General features: G+C 39.8%; 1 protein-coding gene across 9 annotated transcripts in view; it reads right to left on the reverse strand.

Moving 5' to 3' along the window:
• Positions 1-24,826, reverse strand: part of Anapc10 (anaphase promoting complex subunit 10) — a 52,428-nt gene that overhangs the window by 25,253 nt on the left and 2,349 nt on the right. For 3 of the 9 annotated variants that reach the window (XM_087594823.1, XM_087594824.1, NM_001108445.1), the window contains 2 exons: positions 21,488-21,578; positions 12,677-12,797 (listed from right to left, as the gene is read on the reverse strand). In XM_087594823.1, coding sequence (XP_087450949.1) covers positions 12,677-12,797; positions 21,488-21,578 — 212 coding nt within the window. Of the gene's footprint in view, positions 1-809; positions 1,602-11,731; positions 11,869-12,676; positions 12,798-21,487; positions 21,579-24,826 lie in introns of those variants that run through there. The other 6 variants (XM_087594827.1, XM_087594828.1, XM_087594829.1 and 3 more) reach the window with 3 other exon arrangements.

Here is a 24,826-nt window from a genome sequence, read left to right on the forward strand (position 1 = left end):
CTTACTGTTTATATAGGCTGTGGAAGACAGTCTATGTATATCAGCTGTGTAACATAAACTCACACGAAAGTCAATGTGGATGGGTTTGATCAGTGAATACTGCCTTGCATCTTACTAAGACTCTAATTGTAACAATAAGATTCTCTTAACAGAAGAATTGACTTATTAACCACAGCTGTCAAAGTACCACACATGGATTTACATAGCTGTGCTACTGACCTAAACAGGGAGAGACAGAAAGGCCCTCTCTCATCCACGAAGAAAGAGAAATACCACAACAGCTCTCTGGGAATTAAAGACAAGACATTGCTTTAAAGAGATGACTTCAAAAACAAAACACTTGTTAACAGATTTAACACCTGAAGATGAAAACAAGGCTTAAGACTCACTTAAATGTCAAGCTTACAGACTAGAATTAGAAATCAAGTATTAACAGTGAACAGAACCCTCGTTAATATTAAGTTACAAGCTGCTTTTCTTTTCTTTTGTCTTTTTGTTTTTTGGTTGTTTTGTTTTGTTTGGGTGTGTGTGGGGGTGGTGGTGTCAGTTTCTCTGTGTATCCTTGGCTGTCCTGGAAATCTCTGTAGACCAGGCTGGCCTCAAACTCAAAGATCTGCCTGCCTCTGCCTCCTCAGTGCTGGGATTAAAGGTGTAGGCCACCACCACCTAGCTGCAAGCTGTTTTTCTAACAAGAGTTTAGAAACAACTTTGAGTGCCTTCAAGATATGCATAAGAAACTACATATCAGTTTCATACTTAAGCTCCACAGAGGTTTTAAAAAGAGATAATTAGCAAACTTCAGTTTTGTTGGATATTTATTTTCCCTTAACAGAGAAAAACAATACTAAGCACAAACATAATGTTAAAATACAAAAGATTTTACTAAGCAGTGGTGGCATACACCTTTAATCCCAACACTCAGGAGACAGGCAGAGGTGGACAGATCTCTGAGTTTGAGCCCAATTTGGTCTACAGAGCAAGCTCCAGGGACAGCCAGGGCTACCTACCCAAAGAAACCCTGTTTTGAAAAACAACAACAACAAAAACCAAAAGATTTTAAAATTCAACAGCAGTGCCTTATTTGAAAGCTCTCTCTGAATAGCATTAATCCCGGAAGACAGTACCACAGATGCAATGACAGAGCAGAAAGGAAATTAAAACAAAGACTCTGAAATAAAAAATTCTCAAAAAAAAAAAAAAAAAAATTCTCACTTCTGTCTGGAGAATCTCTTTTGTATATGCAATTTTGCTTATAAAATCTTAATGCTTTATTTAAACAGCAAGTTGCAAATCTTTAAAAATAAAATGAGTGACATATATTCAAATAAAATCTGTTTTGGCAAAAAAAAAAAAGAAAAGTCAATTTGGCCCAAGTCAACTTTATGTGGATGGCAAGTCCATTCTCAATCCCTCTCAGTTATGAGGATAAAGCGCGTATTGCTAAGTCGTGGAGATCCGTCCGCAGTCCTCAGCAGTGATGGCAAGGACCGACCTCGCTACACTCCACAGCTGAAATGAAGGCAGGCCTGGTCGGAGAGCCATTCAAATACATAAAGCGTCATCTGTTCTCCTCACCTTCAAATCTTAAGTTATTACTTCACCTCGGGGAGATTATAGAAAAGGAGTATTTAAAATATTTAAAGTAAGCAAATCCATAATTTCTAGAAAAAAAGAAACCCTACTAAAATACGTTAATATGTTCTAGAGCCTCTCGCAGACAAGAATCCATGGAAAAAGGACTTATTTAGACTTCCCATTCAGTTAAAGCAGTCCTATACCTTATGACAGGATGGCTTCAAACCCTCCTAAAAGTTTAGTGTCTTAATTACTTCTTAGTATCTGAATTCACAGAAATCTCTCTTCTTAAATGAGACACAGGTATCAGAGAAATGGTATTTCTTTTTAATTACTATCTACTTCATCTCTCCTTAAACTTCTTGAACATATAAAAGATAAAAATGTAATAAATTATCTAAAGATGTAATTTAAAGTACAAATTAAAAGGATATCCAAAATTTGTGATTCTTTAGTGAGAACTATACAAAACATAGTATTAAGTTGTTCAAGGAAACAGTTGAGACTCTCGCTAGGCCATGCTTAGGAGTAACTGGTATCACGAGTCCATGTCATCACCACACAGAAATATACAAGACAACTAGTAAGCTACCTACAAGACTCTCTTTCCAAACAGCTGATGCTTCAGCATTTAAATAAAAGAAGCAAAGACCAGGTATATCCCAAGGTCCAAACATCAGTTTCTCCTTTTAGCCTCAAAAGAATTTTGAACGTCAAACTTACAAGAGAATACAAGACATCTTCATAAACACAGAGTCTTGTATGAGGATGCACACTTCCCAAAATACATCCAACAGTTTTTCAAGGTGAATACATTCTAGGAAAAACTACAACTAAGGCTACAACTAATGCATCAGTTGAAGCCTTCAGCTGATGAGAAAATAGGGCTACAAAGTAAAGTCAACAGTGACATCTAGCGGACATTTCAAGCACCATACACCAGACCAAAGTAATCCTAGTGCTGCACGCAGTCCATGCCAGGACAACTTTTGGCTATAACTCCAAATAAGAAAAGCTTGTCTCCACAAAAAGTTTGTCAATATGAGAAGTCCACTTTGATAAATATGAACCATGTAACAAATCATAGAATTAAATGCTTAAGTCTTTCTAGCACAAGACACTGATTAAGTTTACTGGATATAAAACTAAAAGAAGGCTATCAACTGATCAAATGTGACCGTGATTCTAAAAATCAAGATATTTTGAATTAAGAAACATGAGAGCGAATGGAAAAACTAAGAAAAGGAATGTAACAGTATATACATACAAATGACCAGTAAGGTGTCTCAAAAAACAAGTCCTGACATCAGCCAGATGGTAAAATGAAACTTTGCAAAACATGTCAATGAGACCAACTACACCTGTACACAAAAATACCTTTGCAAAAGCTAGTAAGAAAGCCAGGTGAGTTTACAGAACCTGGATATGGGGTTAGGGGGCGATAAGCAGGACAGGAGAAGAGTTTGATATCATTCATGCCACTTTTCCCACAATCCCAAGCAGCATAGTGAGAAGAAATGTCCTCTGCCTGGACATTGCCTCAGACCCCAGTGTGGAGCCCAATCCAGGAAAACACAGCATGAGGCAGGACACTACAACTCCTGATCACGCCAGTGCCATGGATGCTCAACAAGTTTGTGTGTTTAGGGACAGATTTTAGGCTGCAGATCTGCCTGGCATACTCTGGCTCTAGGCCTATCCCATCACCACATTAGTGCCCAAGACTGAGTCCCTAGTACTAGTGTGCAGGCCATCTGCTGACCTGCCTTCAGTGACTGTTCACTTCAAGACTTGGCAGCCAGGTGTCCCAGATGTGTAGGGGTAATTATAGTGTCAGTCAGTCTCTCTCTCTCTCTCTCTCTCTCTCTCTCTGGATCAAGGCTACCTACCACAAAGCTACATCAGTCCCTATAGACACAGGCTTCTGGTTGTCCTTCATAAAAACAAGCTCTACTAGTGCTAAGACAATGACTTACACACCAGCTTGTCTACTGGAATCAGGCCAACATACCAGAGGACTCCAATGGCAGTCAAACCCATGGATCACAACTGTCCTTCCCAGGATCTCTAGATGGGCTGGCTGGTGGTAGGATTCCCCAGACAGTCTTCAAACACTAGAATAATTTACTTCTTCAAGATCACAGAGAGTTACAGGACACGGAAACTGAGGAACAGTCTGGGCAGGATCCTTCCAATTTCCATCTGTGCCCGGAGCTGACCCTGTGCCACAGATCAATGGACCCAGACCCCACCAGGAGAGAGCTGGTCTCCCAGGAGCACTGACACACAGGCTTACAGGAAGGTCAAGCCACTGTCAGAAACAGCAAGACCAGCTAACACCAGAGACAACCAGATGTCAAAAGGCAAGGGCAAGAACCTAAGCAACAGAAACCAAGGCCACTTGGCATCTTTAGAACCCAGTTCTCCCACCACAGCAAGTCCTGGATATCCCAACACACTGGAAAAGCAAGATTCGGATTTAAAATCACAACTCATGATGATGTTAGAGGACTTCAAGAAGGACATAAACAACTCCCTTAAAGAAATACAGAACAACATAGGTGAACAAGTAGAAGCCCTTAAAGAGGAAACACAAAAATTCCTTACAGAATTACAGGAAAACACACACATACACACACACACACACACACACACACACACACACACACACACACACACACATACACACACACCAAAAACAAACAAGTGAAGGAATTGAACAAAACCATCCAGGATATAAAAATGGAAATAGAACAAAGGAAGACAACCCTGGAGATAGAAAACCTAGGAAAGAGATCAGGAGTCATAAATCCAAGCATTACCAACAGAACACAGGAGAAAGAAGAGAGAATCTCAGGGGCAAAAGATACCAAAGAGGGCTGGAGAGATGACTCAGCCATTAAAGGCTAGGCTCACAACCAAAAAGATAAAAGATAACAAAGAAAATATTGACACAATAGTCAAAGAAAATGCAAAATGCAAAAAGCTCCTAACCTAAAACATCCAGGACACAAGGAGAAGATCAAACCTAAGGATAGCAGGTATAGAAGGAGCGAAGACTCCCAACTTAAAGGGTCAGTTAATATCTTGAACAAAATTATAGAAGAAAACTTCCCTAACCTAAAGAAAGGGATGCCTATAGACATACAAGAAGCCTACAGAAACTCCAAATAGATTGGACCAGAAAAGAAACTCCTATCACATAATAGTCAACACACCAAATGCACAAAGCAAAGAAAGAATATTAAAAGCAGGGGTTGGGGATTTAGCTCAGTGGTGGTAGAGCGCTTGCCTAGGAAGCGCAAGGCCCTGGGTTCGGTCCCCAGCTCCGAAAAAAAGAACCAAAATTAATTAATTAATTAATTAATTAATTAATTAAATAAAAAAGAAAGAATATTAAAAGCAGTAAGGGGAAAAGGGCAAGTAACATAAAAAGGCAGACCTACCCAGATTACACCAGGCTTCCCACCAGAGACTGTGAAAGCTATAATATCGTGGACAGATGTCATAAAGAGCCTAAGAGAACATAAATGCCAGCCCGAGCTACTATATCCAGCAAAACTGTCCATTACCACAGATGGAGAAACAAAGATATTCCATGACAAAACAAAATTTACATAATATCTTTCTACAAATCCAGCCCTACAAAGGATAATAGAGGGAAAACTCCAATAGAAGGAGAGAAACTACACCTAAAAAAGCAAAAAAGTAATCTTCTTTCAACTAACACAAAAGATGACAGCCACACAGATATAATTCCATCTTTAACAAAAATAACAGGAAGCAACATTCACTATTCCTTAATATCTCTTAACATCAACAGATTCAATTCCCCAACAAAAAAGACATAGACTAACAGACTGGATACATTTACAGAACCCAGGATTTTGCTGCACACAGGAAACACACCTCAGAGACAAAGACAGACACTACCTCAGAGTAAAAAAAGTCTAGAAAGGAATTTTCCAAGTAAATGGTCCCAAGAAACTTGCTGGAGTAGCCATTCTAATATCAAATAAAATTGACTTGCAACCGCAATTTATGAAAAAAGATAAGGAAGGACACTTCATATTCATCAAAAGAGAAATTCACCGAGATGAACTCTCATTTCTGAATATCTATGCTCCAAATGCAAGGGCACCCACATTCATAAAAGGAACTTTACTAACAATCCAGCACACATTGCACTATACACAATAATAGTGGGAGACTTCAACACACCACTCTCACCAAATGACAGATTACGGAAACAGAGACTAAACAGAGACACAGAAACTAACAGAAGTTATGAACCAAATGGATTTAACAGATATCTATAGAACATCCCATCCTAAAACATAAGAATTATACCTTCTTCTCAGAACCTCGGGTACCTTCTCCAAAACTGACCATACAATCAGTCACAAAACAGGCCTCAACAGATACAAGAAGATAAAAATAATCCCATGCATCCTATCAGATCACCACAGACTAAGGCTGGTCTTCAATAACAACGAAAACAACAGAAAGTCCACATATACATGGACGCTGAACAATGTTCTACTCAATAACTTGGTCAAGAAAGAAATAAAGAAATTAAAGACTTTTTAGAATTTAATGAAGATGAAGACACAACATACCTAAACTTATAGGACACAATGAAAGTAGGGCTAAGAGGAAACTTCATAGCTCTGAGTGCCTGCAGAAAGAAACAGGAGGGAGAATACACTAGCAGCCTCACAGCACACCTGAAAGCTCCAGAACAAAAAGAAGCAAATCCACCCAAGAAGAGTAGAAGGAAATAATCAAACTCAGGGCTGATATCAACCAAGTTGAAACAAAGTACTGTACAAAGAATCAACAAAACCAGCAGCTGGTTCTTTGAAAATATCAACAACATAGATAAACTCTTAATTAGACTAACCACAGGGCACAGAGACAGTATCCAAATTAACAAAATCAAAAATTAAAATGGAGACATAACAACAGAAACTGTGGAAATTAAAAAAAATCACCATATTCTACTATAAAAGCATATGCTCAACAAAACTGGAAAATATGGATGAAATGGAAAATTTTCTAGACAGATACCAGGTACCAAAGTTAAATCAAGATCAGATAAACCATCTAAACAGTCCCATAACCCCTAAAGAAATAAAAGCAGTCATTAAAAGTCTCCCAACCAAAATTAGCCCAGGACCAGATGGGTTTAGGGAAAAATTCTATCAAACCTTCATAAAAGATCTAATACCAATACTGTCCAAACTATTCCATAAAATAGAAACAGAAGGAACACTACCCAATTGGTTCTATGAAGCCACAATTACACTATACCTAACCCACACAAGGACCCAACAAAGAAAGAGAATTTCAGACCAATTTCCCTTATGAATATCAATGCCAAAATACTCAATAAGATTCTGGAAAACCGAATCCAAGAACACATCAAAATGATCATCCATCATGATCAAGTAGGCTTCATCTCAGGGATGCAAGGATGGTTCAATATATGGAAATTCATCAATGTAATTCACTATATAAAAAAATTAAAAGGAAAAAACACATGTTCATCTCATTAGATGCTGAGAAACCATTTGACAAAATTCAACACTCCTTCATAGTAAAAGTCTTGGAAAGATCAAGAATTCAAGACCCACACCTAAACATAGTAAATGCAATATATAGAAAACCAGTAGCTGGGGTTGGGTATTTAGCTCAGTGGTAGAGTGCTTGCCTAGCAAGCGCAAGGCCCTGGGTTCAGTCCTCAGCTCCGGAAAAAAAAAAAGAAAAAAAAAGAAAAAAAAGAAAACCAGTAGCCAACATTAAACTAAGTGGATAGAAACTTGAAGCAATCCCACTAAAATCAGGGACTAGACAAGGCTACCTACCCAATCTCTCCCTACCTATTTAATATAGTACTCCAAGTCCTAGCCAGAGCAATTAGACAACAAAGGGAGGTCAAAGGGATACAAATTGGAAAGGAAGAAGTCAAAATATCACTATTTGCAGATGATATGATAGTATACTTAAATGACCCCAAAAATTCCACCAGAGAACTTTTACAGTTGATAAACAACTTCAGTTTCAGTGGCTGGATATAAAATAACTCAAACAAATCAGTAGCCTTCCTCTACAGGATAAACAGGCTGAGAAAGAAATTAGAGAAATGACACCCTTCACAATAGTCTCAAATAACATAAAATACCTCGGTGTGACTCTAACCAAGCAAGTGAAAGATCTGTATGACAAGAACTTCAAGACTCTGAAGAAAGAAATTGAAGATGGAAAGACCTCCTATGCTCATGGATTGGTAGAATTAATATAGTAAAAATGGCCATTTTCCCAAAAAGAAATCTACAGATTCAATGCAATCCCCATCAAAATTCCAACTCAATTCTTCGTAGAGTTAGAAAGAACAATTTGCAAATTCATTTGAAATAACAAAAAAACCCAGGATAGCAAAAACTATCCTCAACAATAAAAGAACTAGGGGAAATCACCATCCCTGACCTCCAGCTGTTTTACAGAGCAATAGTGATAAAAACTGTATAGAATTGGTACAGAGACAGGCAGACAGATCAATGGAATAGAATTGAAGACACAGAAATGAACCCACACACCTATGGTCACTTGATCTTTGACAAAGGAGCTAAAACCATACAGTGGAAAAAAGATAGCATTTTCAACAAATGGTGTTGGTTCAACTGGAGGTCAGCATGTAGAAGAATGCAAATCGATCCATTCTTATCACCATGTACAAAGCTCAAGTACAAGTGGATCAAGGACCACATAAAACCAAATACACTGAAACTAATAGAAAAGAAAGTAGGGAAGAACCTCGAACACATGGGCACTGTGGAAATTTTCTTGAACAGAACACCAATGCCTTATGCTCTACGATCAAGAATAGACAAATGGGATTTCATAAAATTGCAAAGTTTCTGTAAGGCAAAGGACACTGTCATTAGGACAAAATGGCAACCAACAGATTGGGAACAGATCTTTAACAATCCTTATCCAATAAAGGGCTAATATCCAATATATACAAAAGACTCAAGAAGTTAGACTCCAAAGAATCAAATAACCCTATTTTAAAAATGGGGTAGAACTAAACAAAGAATTCTCAGTTGAGAAATATTGAATGGCTGCAAAGCCCCTAAAAAAATGCTCAACATCCTTAGTCATCAAATCAAAACAACCCTGAGATTCCACCTCACACTAGTCAGAATGGATAAAATCAAAAACTCTGGTGACAGCAGATGCTAGCGAGGATGTAGAGAAAGAGGAACACTCCTCCATTGTTGGTGGGATTGCAGACTGGTACAACCATTCTGGAAATCAGTTTGGAGGTTCCTCAGAAAATAGGACATTGCATTACCTGAGGACCCAGCTATACCTCTCTTGGGCATACACCCAAAAGATGCCCCAACATATAACAAGAACACATGCTCCACTCTGTTCATAGCAGCCTTATTTATAATAGCCAGAAGCTGGAAAGAACCCAGATGTCCTTCAACAGAGGAATGGATACAGAAAATGTGATACATCTACACAATGGAGTACTACTCAGCTATCAAAAACAATGACTTCATGAAATTCATAGGCAAATGGATTGAAATAGAAAATATCATCCTGAGTGAGGTAACCCAATCACAAAAGAACACACACGTTATGTACTCACTGATAACTGGTTATTAGCCCAAAAGCTCAGAATACTGAAGATATATAATCCACAGATCACGCTCAAGAAGGATGACCAAAGGGCAGATGCTTCAGTCCTTCTTAAAAGGGGGAACAAAGCCAAGACTGAACCCCCCAGTGAACCTGATTGTTGGAGGGAGGGCGGTAATGGGGGGAGGATGGGAAGGGGAACACCCATAAAGATGGGGAAGGGGAGAGGATAGGGGGATGTTGGCCTGGAAACCGGGAAGGGGAATAACAATAGAAATGTAAATAAGAAATACTCAAGTTAATAAAGATGAAAAAAAAGGGGGGGAACAAAAATATTCATAGGAGGGGATATGGAGACAAAGTTTGGAGCAGAGACTGAAAGAATGGCCATTCATAACCTGCCTCACCTGGGGATCCAGCCCATATACACACAGCCACCAAATCCCGACAATATTGTAGAGGCCAAGAAGTGCTTGCTGACAGAAACCTGATAAAGCTGTCTCCTGAGAGGCTCTGCCAGAGCATGACAAATACAGAGGTGGATGCTTGTAGCCAACCATTGAACTGAGAACAGGGTCCCCAATGGAGGAGTTAGGGAAAGGACTGAAGGAGTTGAAGGGGTTTGCAACCCCATAAGAAGAACTACAATATCAGACTCCCCAGAGCTCCCTGGGACTAAACCACCATCCCAAGAATACACAGGGATGGACCTATGGCTTCAGCCACACATGTAGCAGAGGATGACCTTGTCAAGCATCAACAGGAGGAACGGCTCTTGGTCCTGTCAAGGCTCAATGCCCCAGTGTAGGAGAATGTCAGGGTGGAGAGGTGGGAGGGAGTAGGTAGGTGGATCCTGCCCCATGTTCAGTGGCTAACAACCCCCTGGATCCCTAGTTTCATGGGACCTAACTCTCTCTTTTAGCCTCCAAAGGCTCCCTATACATGTGTGCATACAATAACAAAAACATACACACACACATATAAAGAAATCATTTACATTAAAAGCACATCAATTCATGATTTTTAATATATAAGAGCAAAGATTCTTCCCAAATCTGAGGAAAGACAAAATCCCTGAGCTGACTCAATCCCAACAGTGACAGTGGCACTTTGCTGGGATGGGCTTTTCAGTGACACGGCTGCTTGAGCTGCACTTCTGGAAGTAACCCCCAAACTCACTGATCACTACGCTAACTTGAATGGAAATGTTTACTCAGTGTATCCTCAGTGCCCTAGTGTCCTGGCTAGTTTTATATCAACTTGACATACGTTAGAGTCATGAGAGAGCAGGGAGCCTCAACTAAGAAAACGCCTCCATAAGGCCAGCCTATAGGCAAGCCCAGATGGGAATTTTCTTAAATCAGTGACTGATCCAGAAGGTCCAGCCCATTGTGGATGGGGCCATGTCTGGTCTCGGGGTCCTAGGTTGTGCAATTAAGTAATCTGAGTGAGCCATGGGGAGCAAGGCAGTAAGCAGCACTCCTCCATGGCTTCTACATAACCTCCTGCCTCCAGGTTCCTGCCCTGCTTGACTTCCTCCCCTCACAGCTTTTAAAGATAAGCTGTAAAGCAAACTCCTACTACCTGAGTTGCTTTGGTCAGTGTTTCATCCCATAGTAGGAACCCTAACCAAAATACTACGTAGTACAAATGGATGTTTGTTTCTCTTGTTTTCTCCAAGAAAACATAATGATTCTATATAAAAAGGCATACATTCGGGGGCTGGAGAGATGGCTCAGTGGTTAGAGCACTGACTGCTCTTCCTGAGGTCCTGAGTTCAAATCTCAGCAACCACATGGTGACTCACAACCATCTGTAATGGAATCTGATGCCCTCTTCTGGTGTGTCTGAAGACAGCTACAGTGTACTCATATACAATAAAATAAAATCTTTTAAAAAAAAAGGCATACATTCATTGGCATCAAAACAAAACATGAGGCAGTTAAGTAAAAGTATGTAAAGATAAATTGTCATTAGTTTACAATAAGTAGCCATTATAATCATAAGATCTTTTATATAAAACTTGTAGTAATCACAAGTCTCTATGGAAAAGACAAAGACTAAGCTCAACATGCATGGGAAAGTTACTAGGCACAAAGTAGAGAAGAAAGAAGGAAGAGCCTACTGTGAGCAGACAGCAATGAAAATACAGCAGCGGCAAAGCCCAGCCTATGGATCATCACTGAACACCATCAATCGAACACTGAGTGGCTGGTGCGCAGTCAGGGCTCATCTGAGCACATGCTGCCTACAAGGCGCTAGCCCCACACTTAAGACCATACAGACTCAAGAGTGAAGGGACAGAAAGGACATTCTACCACAGAAAACACAGAGAAAAGCACTCCACATTTTAAAAGAGTAGAGCTCAGTCCCCAGCTCCAAAAAAAGAAAAAAAAAAAAAAAAAAGAATAGAGCTATACAGGTGCATGCATTTGTAAAACTCATCAAATAATATACTTAAAATTTATATAAAATGATGTTTACCCTATAAATACCGGTAACTTACTGATAGTTATCATGCTCACACATTTGCCATGAAGAGGTAAACAGTGGAATCTACCTCGAGCTGGAAGTCTGACTTATCTCCCCCTCACCTTGATAACTGATTCAGTGAGAGCAGGCTGAGGACCTGGCAGGGGACACCTTGAGGAAGACGAGTTCACCATTAGATAATGTACGTTTCCTTCCCTAGTGCAGCCCCTAGGATCTGATGAGGTTTGTCTGTGTCTCCCTTCATAGCCATGGCCTTCTCTTCGGTCTTTTTCTTTCAGACACTGGCTAGAGACTAAGCACGCTCTCCCTGGTTCTGGCTTCCTTACTCTTTCTCTACCGCTGCCCTCCCTAGCATACAACTCACTGCCCATGTCAGCTCACCGCAAGAAGCATGGCCTTCCCCACTCCTTCCTCCATTCTTCTCCTCTGTTACCCTTACAGCTCACATGCCCTTGAACTTTTCTTTTAAACTATAAATAAACTGCCCAGGAGTTTCCATAAGTCCATTCCTTTTTTTTTCTTTCATTATTGAGACTAAGAACCCCAAAAGGAGACCCTGATTTCCCAAGTATTATATGATGGCACCAGTAGGACTTGCCAAGATTTCTGGTAACATTTGTTACCTGCCTTTTAATTCTTTAATCGGCAGTGAAAGAGAACATGTTCCTATACCCTAAATGATATCAGGAACCTGTAACTTATTTTGATGAACTAAAAAATGAACTTAATAAAGCAAATGTAGTAAAAGATTAAAGCATTCTGAAGGTGAGGGGATTACTGTACAATTCTCTTAGCCTTTCTTATAGCTGAAAATTCTATAATAAAGCATTAGAAAAAAACGGCAGTTTAAAAATATAAATATTATATGCATAGTTTTCAATATAATTTTCTTCTTTTCTGACTATCATTTATAGAATGAGTTAAAGAAACACACATTTAAAAAAAATAAAAAACATACCCGGATTTCTTGAAGGTTGTGAAAATTATTTCCTACTCTGACTGAGATTTTGCTTGGAGTGTAGCTTTCATCAGATTTATAGTCTGCATAAATACATAACGTCTTCACTGTTGTTTTTCTTCTAAAAACAATAAAATAAAAGCATGTGCTTTATCATACATATCAAAGAATTATTGCCAAAGCACATTCTCTTCTGATGTGAAACATCAGGAGACAAAGCTGAGCGGTGTAAGGCACACCTTTAATCCCAGGGTTTGGTTGGAGGAAGGCAGGTGGGTCTCTCTGAGCTGGAGGCCAGACAGCCAGGGCTACACAGAGAAAAATGCTGTCTCAAAAATCATACACATATACATACATACATACATACATACATACATACATACATACATACATACATCACAAGACAAATATTTCAATCAACAATTTCCTTTTATTTCAACTTACAGGTTAAAACATGCAAAAACATAAGTACAAATATAACATTTTACACAAACATACCTCCTCACTGAGAACATTGTTAAGAACTAAAAATATGCATAAGAAGCAATTAAGTCAAGTCAGGTACTTCAACATCAATAATGTCTAACCTTTTTATTTAGACATTACACAAACAAAATGTTCTAACATGCTTGGATTTCTTTATTAATTACTTAATTCCTTATATTAAAACTTAAAAATACCTAGCTAAGTAATAAAATGAACTCAACAAATAAACACCTCAAAAAATAGAAAGCATACCCTGCCACTTAATGTACAAAATAAATTTCTATTCCATTGTAAAAATACACATCCCTACCCCGGGAATAGGAAGAAAGTACATTACAGGAAATTCACTCAGGAAATGAAAAAGAAAGAAAAACATGAGAAAACATCCTATGCTAAAAGCCAAAAGAAGAAACATAAATAGAGATACTGTTTGCCATCATACAAGAAAATATCAGCATGACTGGTGGGACCCAAGTTCCATTAGAAAAAGAGTATTGGGGCAGCAAATAAATTTGCGGCTCACCGATCAATTTCTAAGTGAAGGTTCATTGCTTTCTGATCATTTTAGATGTGTGTGTTTTATTTGGGGTACTGATAAAGGTCAGAAAGCTGGAGAGGGGCTACTGATGTGTGGAGGTAGAAGAATGAATGCGGGTGGGGGTGGGGGTTAAGAGAGACTCCCATAGGTGCATGTATTTGAATGCTGAGCTAGGTAAACGTCCGTGAGTGTTCTAATTCAACATAGAAAATCATGCCATTCATCAGGTGACTGCATATGGGGAGATGGAATGTACAGACCAAGTCAAAGTGGAAGATGCTGGGATTGCTCAAAGCTTCACTCTGTTCATGGTCGCTACACTGCATGCCTACTACGTCTAAGGCACTTTGCAAAGTCCAGATGTGTTTGTCTGCCTTCCTTTAGTTCACTGTATTCGGTGTGTTTAACAGTCATCGACTACTATCAGTTTACAGTGGAGAGTAGGTGGCTGCACGTGTTGACACTTGCACTAAACCAAAGTTCTTTCTTAAGGCTTATGCATCTCCAGAAATGATGGCTATAACTTACGCTATATACATAGTTATACAGGTTTGTAGAAGCAACCACTACTGCACTGAAAGTTTAAAACTGCTACTCTAGGAGATACAGCAAAATCTTTTTAAAACAACTAAAGTTTGCCTCATACTAATTCAAAAAGTAGTAATATTGCATATAAATCATAGTTTCTCAAATAATGCACTTGGGAGGACAAAATACAGACCGGGTGATAGTGGAAGATGCTGGGATCACTTGGATCCCACTGTAATCATGGTCACTGCATTGAATGAACACCTACTGTATGCCAAAGGCCTTGTCAGACTCCTAGGAAACACTGCTAGAAGGGAAGGGAGAAATCTTTCCCTGACTCACTGGCCTTCCTGACTTCCCTCAGTCCTCCTAGGTAAAACATGCTCTCCCAACAAACAGCTTCAGGCGGGAAGCTAGCACTTCCTTTGTTCTTCATTCCACACATGTAATAAAACCAAGCATGTCTAGTTTGGGATGAGTAAGTCTTTGATTCTAGGGTTTGCTATTACCACATACACTTAACTGAAGACTGGATGCAGTTAAGTGTGCTTCTCCTTGGCTTCTCAGTTCTAACAAGTCATATTTTGTCCTGCTGACTCCTGAGTAATTTCTCATTAAGAATCTCTGCCACAGCAGGCAGTGGTAACTTCCCAGCACTCGGGAAGCAGGGGCAGGCGGATCTCTGTGAATTCAAGCTCAGCCTGGTCTACAGAGTTCTATTCAGAGAAACTGTGTCTTGAAAAACAAAACAAAACAAACAAAAGTATCTATGACATTACAATGGGAGATGTCTGCAACACGTAGTCATAGCTATCTACTCCAGCTACCTTTATCCCTTCCTTCTTCAAAATACCCCACTGAAAGAGCCATGCTGCCTCAAAAGTAGTTATAAGTAAGTTGTAGCCCTAAGTGTTAGCCTTGTACTGTAATGCGGCAGTGTTTCAGTGGGAGGTATGCCCTCTTATCCCTCCTACTCCATCCTGCTGTCAGAACCATTGCAATTCTCCAGTAGGGGTCAGGAGTCCACCTTAAAACTAAAGCCTAGAAGGAAAGAAGGGAGAGGGAAAGAAGGGAGTGACCTAGAGTCACCAATACCTTCAGGGTATTACAGCACCTTTTAGCTTTCTCTTGGCATGAAAACAGGCAATAAATGTCCACCTGATTGAAAACACTTGTTAAAGACTCTACACTAGAAGTAGTTAACATACATTATGTCCACTGCACAGATGAGAAAACGTGCACTGAGAACAAGCTAACCCAGAATTCCTACTTACAAATCTAAGAGATAGTCAAAAGTAATCTAAGTCTATAATCACATACAGTAATGTAAATAACTCCTAATTTACAATACTTAAAACACAAAATAATTGTAAAATTCTGTTTACTTTCCCTCTTAACATACTATATAACATTACTAAGTAGCATATGGCCTATACACTTGTCTAAACTAAGACAAATAGTTCATATTTATTCTTTGTTTCTAGAACAATAGTAAAACTGTGTTTTCTGAGTTTGCTTCTAATCATTATTAATTGGATGCTAAAAATAGATCTTCTACTAAAAACAGAAGTGATGAAAGTTTAATATTAAATTTCAGCATATATAGTATTAAAAGACAAAAAAAAAAGTCTGGACTATCTGCTGGCCACAGAAAAGCTGCAAGACTTGCCTTTTTCCCACAAACTCTAGAATACAAGAAAACAATTATTTCTGCAGGCTTGAGAACCATGGGACTATAGGCCCAGAGGAAAAAGAAACAAGGAGAACTGCCCACTGGGCAGGAACCCTGACTGCAGTCATCTCTGAACTGAAATGTAAGGAGGTGAGAAGCCAACCAAGTCTGGCAGCCTCACCACACAGCAGAAAGTCATAGTGGGGGCAGCAGAGAGCAGACAGGGGGAGGTACAAGTCTATATTCCAGGCAAAGACTAACCACTGGGAGAACACTGACTAGAGAACAGCCAGCCATCAACATGGAGGGCTGGGCATGAGTGCAATCCCAACAACCAAAGAAAAAGTTCTCTTCAAATACTTATGCTTATTTCAGACCCTGGACAGCAAACGTCCTAAGGGTGCTCATTTTGACAAAGAGAGCCAGCATTACACAGTGTCTGGGGACTTGTGTGAGGAGTTAATGTTTGTTGTCTACCTCCTGAGTAAGCCTGTTAAAGGATACAGTAGTTTCCAGAAAGAATTCGGAAAAAGTCTTAGTGAAGAAGCAGAGCTGGGGTCCCAGCTGCCTTAAATCAGACAACAAAGAGGGTCACAAAAAGTAAAATAACACCGGTCTATTGTTCGGGAAGAAACAATTACTGTTTATAATGTTGTCATCTATACTGACATATAACAGGCTATTACTGAGTCTAATGAATGACTAAATTTATTATAGTTCTTCCCATAATTTCTAATATCATAAGTATAAAAATAAACAAAAAAAATTGTTGGGAGTTATAAATAGAAGTTTACCGTGGGCTTTGAGAACAGACTAATGAGTTCTAGCTTGCAAGTACAAGCCAAATGGGTATGCCTTCTACTTTTTAAATAAAGTTTCACTTAAAGAAATATTCATTTACATGTTTTCTGTGATTGCTTTTACATTAAGACAAAAAAATTGAGTATCTGCAATAGAATATATAAAGAACTTTTATAAATCTGCAACAGAAACAACTTTAAAATGGGCAAAGAATTTAAATAGCAGTTCTTCAAAGAGGACATACAAATGACCAGTCAGTACACAAGAAGATGCCTAACATCACAAATCAGCAGGTGTCATGGTTTGAATGACAAATGACCCTCACAGGCTCCTGTGCTTGAACACCTGGTCCCCAGCTGGTGGCGCTCTGCTAGGGGTTATGGAACTTAGTACGTAGGGCCTGACTGACAAGGACATGCCACTGACGCAGATCTTTAAAAGATAACCTAGTCTACCTTTCTAATCTGTAAAGATGTGAGGAGCTGCTCTCTCATGCGCACACACACTCTCCTGCTCCTTCTTCCACCACACCTCCCTTGCCATGATAGCCTATAGCTTCTGAAACCGAACCAAAACAACCCTTCCTCCTTAAGTGGTCCTGTCAGCCAAGCCATTTTACCTGACAGAAGTAACAAATCTACCCAGGAAACAAAAATCAAAACTATTGTGTTCACTTCATATAAATTAACATAATCATTACTTCAAAAAAGAAAATCACAGATTCTAATATAATATGAGGGTGGGGGGTTTATATGCACTGTCCATGGGAATGTAAAATAGGGTATTTTTACGTAAAACAGTACGGACATACCTTAAAATATTAAACAGAACTACCATTTGATTCGAATAGTGGGAAAAATTATAGAAACTATATCTTAGAAGGGGATTCTGTAGATTACAAGAAAAGGTATATACCTAAAACTCTATTAATAAAACTATTCAAGAAGTGGAGTATAAACTACTTCATGATTTTTTAGTATGCAGTAAGATTGTAATTTACAAAACAAATGCTAGTATTAAACAATTACATTTGGATGCTCGATAGTGAATGTTTAGGCTATCATGCTGGAATCCCTGGACCAGCAATTCATCTCAGGTTTACAGGAAGAGAACATCGAAAGCACAGGCTCTGACATCAGAATTCTTATATTCAAACTGAAATTCTACAACTTATTTATTATGTGACCTGGACTTGTTTATCTAGGCCTCTAAGAAATTGTGACCGTATCAGTTATTTTTCTCATTGTTTGACACCTGATGAGAAGCAAAGGAGGAAGGACTTTGCCTCATGCTTTGAAGGCAAGTCATCATGAAAGGGAATGAGTGGCAGAGGAAGAGTTCGTGGCTATGGCACCCGGAGTGCCAGGCTAATAGCTCACATCTGTGCAGAAGCAGAAGCAAAGAACAGGACGGCTGCCACTCCTTTGCTTTCTCCTTTCTCCTCTTCTCACTTTAGGTCCCCAGGCCATAGAGTGATGCCAATAGCATTCAGGCTGAATCTGGCCTCTTCAGGCCAGCTCCTTTGGAAAGCCCTGACAGATACACCCAGAAGTGTGTGTCTTCTAGGGAACTGTCATGGTTCGGATTTAATATTGCTGTGATGAAACACCATGACAGAAGTCACTTATGAAGGGAAAGGGTTAAATTCTCTCACAATTCCAAATAACAGCTCATCATCAAAAGCACTGTGGGCAGGAATTCAAGCAGGGCAGGACCGCAGCGGCAGGAGTGGATGCGGAAGTCACAGAGGGTACTGCTCACAGGCTTGTTTCCCACTGCTTGCTCAGCCTGCTTTCTTAGAGAACTCAGGACCACCAGCCCAGATGGCCCCCCTTAAAAGGGCCATCAATACTAAGAAAATGCCCTGCAGTCAGATCTTATGGATTTATCAGTTTTCTCAATTGAGCTTCCCTCCTTTTAGATAACTCTAGTTTGTATCGATTGACATAAAACTAGTCGCCACAAAAGTTCTAAACCTGATTAAGGTGATGATGGAGACTTTCTGGTGAAGAACATGTCACCCCATGAAACATGCAAGCTGTGTCCTTCCTGTTCATGGCTTCCTGCCTTTGCCCATGTGTGCAGTGAGAAAGTAGACAGAGAAGAAGAGGAGCAGTCTGGATAGGAGAAGGGTGAGCCCAGCTAGAGCTGCAGACAGAAGTCTACAGTTTGGCAGCTGTCTGAGTCACAGTTCTACTGCTGTGGAGACACCAGGCAACGCTCACAAAAGAAAGCGGTTAATTGAGGCTTGATTACAGTTTCAGAGTCAGCCCACGATCATCATGGCGTCATGGGGCTGAGAGCTTATCCCTATTGATCTGTGGGCACAGAGAGCCTAGGCCTGGCATGCACTTTAGAAACCTCAAAGCATGACCCCACCCATTGAAAAGCCTAGGGTACAGCTTGACAAGTGCTATGTATGAAGCTGTGAAGACAAGCCCAATGTGCAATGGAAACCCAGATATTAGAGAAACCAGGAACATGAATAGCCCCCGCTCCAAAAAAAAGCACAAGGCACTGCATGGAGCTAGCTTAAAAGAGAAACCATGCATTCTACAGGCCTACAGTTTAAAGGTGGACCTCCCCAACCCTATGGAGCGCAGATGATGGACATCAAGATGCAAAGCTCAGGGCTTACCCTGCTAAGTTTCGGTCTCGCTTTGGTCTGCTCTTTCCTTCCTATGCTTGTTTGTCTCTCTTGAATGGGAATGTTTAACCATACTATTATATGCTGGAATTGTATGTGTATTTTTTTTTCTTTTTAAATCTTACAGGGGTTTATAGTTAAGAGAATGCCTTAAGTCTCAGAAGAGAACTTGGGGTTTTCAGTGGGATAACTGTAGGACTACTAAGAATTTTACACTTGATCTTAGCCAAAAGGCTAAACGATCTACTAAGAATTTTAAAGATGGACTGAATACATTTTGCATAACAAGATGGCTATGAGCCTAAGTCAAATGGGAAATTCCCTTACCCGTTCATGTCCCCAGCGAATGGAATTATTGAAAGGTGGGGCCAAGGGTTGGGGATTTGGCACAGTGGAAGAGCGCTTGCCTAGTAAGCGTAAGGCCCTGGGTTCGGTCCCCAGCTCCGAAAAAAAGAAAAGGAAAAAAAAAGAAATGTTAAAAAAAAAAAAAAAGAAAGGTGGGGCCAAGTTAGAGGAGTCAGTATTCGAGTTGGAAGAGAGATTAGCCTGAACATTTTTTTTCTTTTTTTTTTTTCTTTTTTTTTTTTTTTCTTTTTTTTGGAGCTGGAGACCGAACCCAAGGCCTTGTGCTTCCTAGGCAAGCGCTCTACCACTGAGCTAAATCCCCAACCCCTAGCCTGAACATTTATAACTTGACCCCACTTACTGCCCTGGTTCAGCTCCCTTATCTGCTGAAAGGTGAACCATCAGCCTCGCTTTTCTACCATTATGCTGCCTACATTATAATGAACTATACCCTTAAACTATGAGACAAAGGCCTTCCTTAAGTTGTTTCTTATCAGGTATCTGGTTTCACTGATGAGGAATATTATCAATGGTAATTATTTGGTAAAGTAGTCCTGATTTCTTCTTCTCCTCCTTTTTTTTTTTTTTTTTTTTTTTTTGAGACAAGATCTCTATGAGTAGCCCTGGCTGTCTTGGAACTCTGTAGACCAGGCTGTCCTCGAACTCACAGAAAACTGCCTGCCTCTGCCTCCCAAGTGCTGGGATTAATGGTATGTACTATCATGCCTGGCAGTAGCTAGAATCTTACTTAACCTTTAAAGAAGTTAACTGGTTTCCCAGACAACCTAGAAGAGCAGGTGGCATACTACGCTAGCAAAGTGCTGCCATGCGCCTTCTTTGTAGGAAGTTTAACTGAGGGCCCTGAAGTCTGTCACTGATGTACTGAGAGTTGCCTGTTCTGATACCACAACAGCTGAAGTGGAGACCAGAGGCACCACAAGATTCAAACAGGTACTATCTACTCAAAAGAAGTTTGCTGATATGTACCCTACAACAACTGAAGGAGCACCTAAAAGTCTACCGTTTTAGAACTGTAGAGGGCATAAAGGAGGACAATAGCCAGGCTGACTAGTTTCCATAGTGCCAATAAATCCAGAGCACTGTTTTTACAAAAGTTAAATGGAAATAGGAGAAGCACATAAATGCCACACCTAAAGAACTTCCATGCATCGTGGATTAAGGTGCTTCACCAGGTCAAAGTCTATTTGTCTACTGTATCTCCTAAGTTAAATCCCATTATTTCACAACTGTCTACATAAAGCATCATCAGAAATGTATAAGGAGGACAAACGACCCCAAGTGTGATGGCCTGAGCTCACGTCCCCACAACACAAGGGAAAGAGAGAGATGCCTGCAACACTAACGCCTGGGGACCAGGCAGGAGGAAGGGCAGAGAAGGAGCACCCCGGAAGCTCAGTGGCCAATCAGCTTAGCCAAAGTGGTGGCCTTCAGGTTCGCTGAGAGACCCTGCCTGCCTCAAACATAAAGCTACGAACCAACTGGGGAAAGACATTGGCCATCAACCTGGACATTCAACTGTGTGCACATGCTCCCTACACACACACACACACACACACACACACACACACACACACACACACACACACACACGGTGGGGGGATGGGGACATAAAGGGTAGAACAGAATGAAGCTGCTTGCAATCTGGATGACTAAAAAAGCAATTAAGTATTTTCATTTTAATTTCCATGTTTTCTGAACTTTTATGTAAATGAAATACATTTCCATGTCCACTTATAGCTTACACTATATAAAAAAAAGTAAAAACTTGATTACCTGAATTGGATGTTCACTAAATGAGGCTGAGAGCCATCGGATTGCCAGTAAGTCTCTAGATTGTCATCTCGTAATTGATCCACTCCAAACCCTAGAAACAGTGAAAATGGCAACAAATTTCCATGAAGTTACATATTTAAAACATAAAACTGTCATACATATTCATCTAGAAATTTTGATATAGAAGACAGAATATGAAATTTAACCAGAATTCTTATATTCTTCCATCCAGATTTCAGCTCTAAAGATCCCTTAATGGTCTGAGTTTGTTGTTTACTGATAAGACTGTTTATTTTAAAAGTGTGAGGTCCTGGGTTCAATCCCCTTACACACACTAAAGTTTATACTATGACAAATGTTTTGGGTGGTTAGTTTTTAAAAAGCATCTTTAGGGGTGTGTGTGTGTGTGTGTGTGTGTGTGTGTGTGTGTGTGTGTGTGTGTGTGTATCTCTATTTGCACAAGTCCAAGTTCTATCCTTTTTATAAACTGATCATAAGAATGATCCATCCTGTGATCTCCTTTACAATAGATAGATACAAGCAGGCTTAGTATGTCATACTTGCTTTTTGCTACTTTTTTTAAAGATTTTTTTATTTATTTTATGTATGTGAGTACACTGTCACTGTCTTCAGACACACCAGAAGAAGGCATCAGATCCCATTAGAGATGGTTGTGAGCCACCATGTGGTTGCTGGGAACTGAACTCAGGACCTCTGGAAGAGCAGTCAATGTTCTTTCCACTGAGCCATCTCTCCAGCTCCTTTTGCTACTTTTGAAGTTCCCTAGTAAGGAGAGCTAAGTCTCATGATTCGGAAGAGACCTTAGCTAAAGGTTCTATTGAGTTACAGGCTATTTCTACTTATTTTACTTTGGCTGGGTTTTCCCCATTTTACAATTTTATTTGTATCTTAGTTCAAAGAATTTCATAAAATGGTACTTCGTCTTAAGCAAAATAAATATTAAGCAAAAATCTTTTAACTCAAGACTAATCTGAAATGTGTTTCTAAGACATGACTTATGAAAGTTTAATGGGGAAAATAAATAAGCATGATCTTGTGGGCATTGACGACTCTGGCTCGTTACCTCTGGGACACTAAGTATGGTCACCAGCCTTCGTTTCCATATTTTTTCTCACAAGCAGAATGTCATAGACTCACATGCCAATGCCTAGGCACCATCTCTTTTCTAAAGCTCCCAACTTCATTACTATGTCAGAGTTCTTTTGGTCAAAACAAGGCCTTAAACTATGGCAGGTCTGTTTTAACAGTTTTGACAGGTATTATGTACCCATGTCAGACATTATTCAGAGGAGAAAAAAGTCTATATGTCACGGTAGTCTTCAGTGGTTCTTTTTTTAAGCTTTTATTTTTAATGTACTTGTGTGCATGTGTGCACGTGTGCACGTGTGCACGTGTGCATGTACATGGTAGTGCCTGCAGAGAGTAGAAGAGGGCACTGGTCCCTGGAGTGGGAGTTAGAGGTACTGAGAACTGCACAGTGTAGAAGCTGGGCTCAGGCTGTCTGTGGAGAACTGAGAGCTGCACAGATGTGAAGTTGTCAGATGCTTAGAGCGAGCAGAGTAACTACAAATGGCATGGCACACTTTTGGGGCATTATGGGAATGCTTCATAATGTTCCCATGACTATAAATGAAAATTCCTATAAGTATCCATGTAAAAGAAGTTCTAGTGTATGGAAATTATACTCTAATAAAGTATTTGTTAAAAAAAGACAATCTTGAGGAGAAACAAAACAGACTTGGTAAAACCAGCTATAAGAGTCTAACTATAGGGTTGGAGAGATGGCTCAGTGGTTAAGGGCACCTCTTCCAGAGGACCAGGGTTCAAATCCCAGCACCCATATGACAACTTACAGCCGTCTGTAACTCCAAGCTCTGATACTCTCATGTATCAGAGTAAACATACATGCAGGCAAAACACCAATGCACATAAAATAATTTTTAAAAAGGTAAAATTTTAAAAAGATATTTTTAAAAACTCTACATAAATAAGCTAAGACAAAATAAAATGATTATATTACCATTTAGAATTCCTCATGATAAAGAAATTTCTCTCAACCTGAGTCTTCAGGTTGAAAATGCCTATCAAGGTTGCTCTCTGTGAACTGGCAGCCAGCCAGGCCTGACAGCACCTACACAATTCACTGAAGATGGGAATTGTCAAGCAGTGCCTACAAAGAGCCTTCACTCCTACATTTCAGCATCTTTGGTTACAGCAAAGAATTCTGTAAAAGAGAAACATAACACCAAGCCAGACACAAACCCTTTATCTACCATGGTGCACTGCTGCAAAATATGCTAGCACTGAGCTTGTCGGAGTAACCAACCAGTGACCAATTAGACTAAGGCAGAACCCATACCTGACACTGCTTAGATGTCCAATAACTGGAGACTAGATAGCCTAGGGACTGAGGTAAAACCAATTAATACTGGTCTACAAAAAGAAAAAGAAGTTTAGCGATAAAATGACTCTTAGCGACGTTCTTCCACTCTCACAGGTCAGTGCCTTGCTCAGCCATCATCACAGATGCTTCCTCCTGCAGCAATGGGGACAAACACAGACCCACAGCCAGACACTATGCAGAGGGTGAGACCTTGGAACACTCAGCCCTAAATAGGATGCCTCCACTAAATCTCTTCCCTCAGAGCCCAGACAACTCCATGAAAGAAGAGGCAAAAAGAGTTTAGAGCCAAAGGGGATGGAGGACATCAGAAAGCAAGGCCCTCTAAACCACACGAGCACAGTTCACATGAACTCAGAGAGACTGATGCAGCACGCACGATGCCTGCACAGGTCTGCAAGGGTCCTCTGTGTTTGTACGATGGCTTCCAGTTTAGTATTTTCAGGAGGCTCCTAAGTATGTGAGCAAGTGGGTTTCTGATTCTTGTGCCTTCTCATGAGCTCTTTTCCTTCTCTTGCTTTGTCTTGCCCAACTTCAATGTAACTGTTTTTGCTTTATCTTAGTATATTTTGTTATGGACTTTAAAAAAAGAATGAATGTGTGAATGAAACCTAGGGTAAAGTTAACCACTGAACTATCACACCTGCTAGGAGGACTCAGTTCTCTCCAATAGAGTAACCCTGGGTATATGAACCACTCCAGGATACGCCTCATGTTCATTTGGTTACAGTTTGCAAGAGCATATGCGTACGTGTTTGTGTTTTTGTTTCTAAGAAGGTTTTACTGTAGTTTTTTGTTTTGTGAAAGAAACTGGATGGGGGAAAAGACAGGTTAAGACTTGAGGGAAGGGAAGAATATGATCAAAAAATATTTAAATTTAAAAATTGTTTAAATAATAAAAAAAAATTAAAAAGAGT

This window comes from Rattus norvegicus, chromosome 19, assembly GCF_021556685.1.
Source record: "Rattus norvegicus strain SHRSP/BbbUtx chromosome 19, alternate assembly SHRSP_T2T, whole genome shotgun sequence".
NCBI classification, from domain to species: Eukaryota; Metazoa; Chordata; class Mammalia; order Rodentia; family Muridae; genus Rattus; species Rattus norvegicus.